The sequence below is a fragment of the Alosa sapidissima genome, chromosome 11 (genome assembly GCF_018492685.1).
Source record: "Alosa sapidissima isolate fAloSap1 chromosome 11, fAloSap1.pri, whole genome shotgun sequence".
Classification (NCBI taxonomy): Eukaryota; Metazoa; Chordata; class Actinopteri; order Clupeiformes; family Clupeidae; genus Alosa; species Alosa sapidissima.
Window position 1 is genome coordinate 14894184 of NC_055967.1, and position 5000 is coordinate 14899183.

The following is a 5000-nucleotide window of genomic DNA, read 5'->3' on the forward strand; positions in this document are numbered from 1 at the left end:
GACTTGCACACTAGCTGTTCTTTTAGGGAGAAAGAGCAGGAGGTCCCCACTGGAACTTTGGAAGAGACCAGTGCAAATGCCACAGATTGGATGAGAGAGAAGGGATCCTGCTGTGCCACAGCTATGTGGGAGGGTGACAAAGTGTTCACAAAGAATTGCTTTGATCTTTTAGTCTCTAGGTGTGTGTGTGTGTCTGTGTGTGTGTGTGTCTGTGTGTGTGTGTGTGTGTGTGTGCGTGAGCGTATGCGTGTATGTGTGCTTGCGTGTGTCTGTGTGTGTGTAATGTGTGTGTGGTGTGTGTGTGTGTGTGTGTGTGTGTGTGTGTGTGTGTGTGTGTGTGTGTGTGTGTGTGCGTGCGTGTGTGTGTGTGTGTGGTTTTGTGTGTGGTTGTGGTATACTCAAGCCCACTGAGAGAGATTTGATTGCAGTGCTGCACCGCTGTGCCACAAAGCTGTTCACTGCAGACTTGAGATTGTGTTTGCTTTCCTGTCACACTTAAACCCTCGCGTCTCCCACTCAGACACTTGTTGGACGGGCAGGCAGGCAGGCGGGCAGGCAGCGGCAGATGCAGCCCAGCACGGACAGCAGTTTAAGTGGACAGCTCTCATCAGAGTAGAGCGGCAGCTCTTTAAGTGTCATTAGGGCCCTGCCACACTCCACATATATTATGGGCTCTCATGCCCTCATGAGCCAAACATGGCTTCTCAAAGTATTCGATTAGCTCTGGAACTCTAAGCTCGTCTCAGGTCATTAGTGGTCAGCCATGGACCTCTGCTGCCACCTCATGTCGAAGTGCAGCAGCTCTATCTTTCCCCCGCACAGCACACCTACAGCCATGGCTGTTTGCGGAGAGAATGAGGAAAGTATGTTACCTGAAATATGTTATACTTCACGTGGCTGATCTCAATACAGGTGTTCTCCCCGACCGGCCTGTTCATCAGGAGGGATTTGAATCTGAGGGGGTCGAGGAAGAGGCAGGTTAGACAGACATGTTTACATGGGTCAGTGTCCATTCTGCTAGACACACACACGCACGCACCTACGCACGCGCGCACACACGCACGCACGCTCTGAGAAATGAAGATGTAAAGTGAATGGAGAGGAAGTGCGGAGATGTGTGCTTCTCCTACCGGGCAGAGGCAGTGAACAGCAGAACTTTGTGGGCGTAGAAGGGCTTGCCTTCCACCAGGAACGTCACGTCAGACATCTCCTTATTGTTTAGGAAGCACGGGTCTACAAGAGGGAGACGAGGCTGAGGTCAGGTCACAGGCTCAGACATTTTCCACACACACTATCTCCACACACTATCACTCACACACACACACACACACACACGCACACACACACACACACACACTATCTACTAATCTCCACACACTAGCACTCACATACACTATCTCCACACACATGTAGTATCTTTATTTGATGTAGTAATCTTTAAACACATGTAGTATCTTTATTTGATGTAGTAATCTTTAAAGGATGACTTGAAGGGGTATAAAAGCTGAACAGCAGCATGCTACGTTAGCTTACTTCATGAACTAATGCTCAAGAACGCAGTCCAGATTGCATTAAAGCTGCACATCTAAGTATTCTTTCACTTTGTCAAAATTCTTCTGAGTTTGAACCAGTTAATCAGAATTCGAAACAAAACACACACACACACACACACACACACACACACACACACACACACACACACAATCTACTACACACACTATAACTTATACACTATCCCCACACACTATAACTCACACACACATTATCTCCACACACTATTACTCACATAATTGCAGTGCTCCTAAAGCTCAACATCAAAGCAGAGAGAGAGAGACATTTCCCCATGTTCATCACTACAACAACACAGACCTATCAACATAACCATACAACTGAACAAGATGTGAGGTCTGGCTTCCCCACAAACACTTCAATTCCCCTTAAAGCGTAAACAACATCCTAGGGGATAAACAAGATCCTAGAGTGGAAAATGTCTTCCTTTATAATTCTCACACCATAAGAATCTATTGCACAGGATCACAGGACTAATATTTGATGGTGCTTTTGCAGATGTTATTGCCTTCATAAAAGCATGCCATATGTGTCCACTAGATGGCAGAGCTGTCTCTTTATGGCTCAGTTTGGTTTGACCGAATTCCTGGGCTGCTTGAGCTTGGGTGTGCTGCGGTAAGGCAATTTTGGCTACAAACCATTTGGCTGCTCAAATGGATTTTGGCAATTGATTTTGGCAATGGAGCTGTCAGATTATTGTAATCTAGGCAGCTTGAGATGATTTGATCTAACCCACAGAAACACAGTGGTGTCACCAAAGCCGACCAGGCAGCCTGACTGCTTGATATATAGATTGGAGCATTGGGTGTTTGTGGTGGTGGTGGTGGTGGTGTTCACCTAGGCGCGAGGTCTGTTTTCTCTTGATCTCCGTCAGCTTGGGGATGGGGTAGGGACCGTAGCACTGCGTAAAAATCACTGCAAGCTGCTGACTGATCACCTCATTCTGTAACACACCAACACACACAAACACACACACAGGAAGATGAGAATGAACAAACACATGGATGTTCGCACATACACACACAGACACAAACACACACACACACAGAGGCACAAATAAATCAGGCAAGGTAGCTCATGGGCAGAGAGCAGGACGTGAAGTGCATACACAGCATCTTTGATTCTCTCTCAGTCTTGCGGAGAGTGAACAGGCAGACAGGGAGAGGAAAAATAGAAATAGACAGAGAGAACAAGAGTTAGAGAGAGAGAGAGCATATATATATATATATATATATATATATATATATATATATATATAGAGAGAGAGAGAGAGAGAGAGAGAGAGAGAGAGAGAAAGAGAGAACAAGAGTTAGAGAGAGAGCAAATAGAGTGAGAGATGGAAAAAAGGTTTTTTTTCCACTCGGAACCATTCAAAAGAGAGGCGAGGGGGCAGTGAAAAGAGACCAGTGGTTTTGTGTGGATGACTCAGAGATGAACATGAACAATGGAGGTGGCAGGAGCGGAGAAGAGAAAGGAGGGCAGAGGAGAAGAGAGGAGAGGAGCAAAGTGTCGGAGGGTGGAGAGGCAAAGCAGAGGAGAGAGGAGCAGAGAGGAGAGCAGAGGCGTGCCAGTGCTGGAGAGAGAGAGAGGGAGAGAGAGAGAGAGAGAGAGAGAGAGAGAGAGAGAGAGAGAGAGAGAGAGAGAGAGAGAGAGAGGGAGAGATAGAGAGAGGGAGGTGTAGGTGTTCACTGCTACAGACACACTGTCAACAACTATGCACTCCCACAGCTTTGTGTTTGAATCCCCCTGAGAGTGGTGGGGAGGCCAAGAGAGAGGAGGGAGATGGACTGGACTGATGCCAGAAGAATTCATCACCCTCCCCATCTCATCTGATGTCACTGAGCTGAACATGAACACATCACACTCATCTCATCTGAACATGATGTCCTGACAAAGGGGCGCATCTCACTGAGTTATATCTTTCAGAGCTCTCTGGCTGACGTGAAATAGCAGAATATTACAAGAAAGCAGCAGTGAGAATGATAGAGAGGGTGATTCAAACACCTGAGGAAGAGTCAGGGGAATGTGTTCAGGAACTTTTGGGGTGGATTTGTACTGTAAGAAGTATAGAGGAAGTTATGAGGACATGAGGGTACTAGAGTTCTCCTGGGGGAATTTGGTAGGATGGATGAAATGATACACGGGTGGTGAGACGGAATGCTCTGTGTGTGTGATGAAGGAGTGTGTGTGTGTTTGTGAGAGAGAGAGAGAAAGAAAGAGAGATAGAGAGAGAGAGAGGGAGAAACCTTGCTGGCACGGAGGATCTGGAACATGAGGGGCAGGCCGTGGGTGATGAGCTCCTCGGTGTACTCCTCCTCCTCGATGCAGCTGAACTCCTTCAGCAGGCCCTGGATCAGCGGCCGCCGGTGCTGCTGGAAGCAGGTACGCAGAGACTCCAACCAGGTGTGCAGCGTCCACGGGATACCTGCAACATACACACACAAACACACACACACCAGTCATGGCTAGGAAAAGCAGGCAGTATGGCCATAGATGTCCCTGAACCAGAGAAGATACTGTATAGTAGAGTGCTAAATCATGGTTATATCACCGTGTGCCCGGGGATAGTGAGTGAGTAGGTATACTTCTTCTGACAGATATGAAAATGAACTGAACTGAATGTGTGACTAAGCTCACCTTTTCATGCAATTTTATTCAAAAACACTTATGGAGACTGTGGGTACTTCTTTTGAATTCACACAATCAGCTAAGAACCATACATGTATTACTGCCATAAGACTTAGATAGAGAACTGAGCGAAAATAATGACAAAACATTTTCATTAACATTTATTTATCAGTTTATGTAACTGTAGCTAAAAACAACCCCCCCATGACGCCAATGTGCTGCAATTCATTGTTATTGATTGAAATAATTACTCACAGTATAGCTCCTCTGGGACAGACAGTATTATGAAGTGGGACTACAATTGTCACGCACCACAAACAGTTACCTCTTCCAAATTGATTTTATGATTAGAAATAAAAGGAAAATATGGGCGAGAGTTTACTGGTTCTCTGTGCATCCCATTGGTGAAGTTTGTAGAATTTGCTAGAACTAGTGCTGAAACTGGCAGAAGTTTCCTCCCCTGTTTCCTTCTCTGGATCTGATGTGAGAAGCAGCAGCAGCTGCAGAAGGGAGGAACTGGGAGGAGTGTCTGTGTGAGCGCCAGGAAGCGCCAGGAAGCCATTCCGGCTCCAGGTGTTTCATTTCTGTCTTTCTTGTGTTTTTTTATGAGAGCGAGGGATTGGCTTACAGTTTTTTACAATTGTTTACACACGTTTTCAAAACTCTGTGTCTATTTTTCAAAACTCCACACACAAAACCCACAACTGCTCACACAAAATGCAAAATGCCCCAAATCTCCAGCAAAATGACACACAACATTCAAAATGTCAAAAACACATGTTTAAAGCAAACATTCGCTTCAC

At 46.1% G+C, this 5000-nt stretch overlaps 1 protein-coding gene across 2 annotated transcripts in view; it reads right to left on the reverse strand.

Annotated features, from left to right (window-relative positions):
* Positions 1-5000, reverse strand: part of btbd11b (BTB (POZ) domain containing 11b) — a 65600-nt gene that overhangs the window by 3066 nt on the left and 57534 nt on the right. For both annotated transcript variants that reach the window (XM_042110760.1, XM_042110759.1), the window contains 4 exons: positions 3816-3994; positions 2407-2512; positions 1131-1233; positions 873-954 (listed from right to left, as the gene is read on the reverse strand). In XM_042110760.1, coding sequence (XP_041966694.1) covers positions 873-954; positions 1131-1233; positions 2407-2512; positions 3816-3994 — 470 coding nt within the window. The remainder of the gene's footprint in view (positions 1-872; positions 955-1130; positions 1234-2406; positions 2513-3815; positions 3995-5000) is intronic.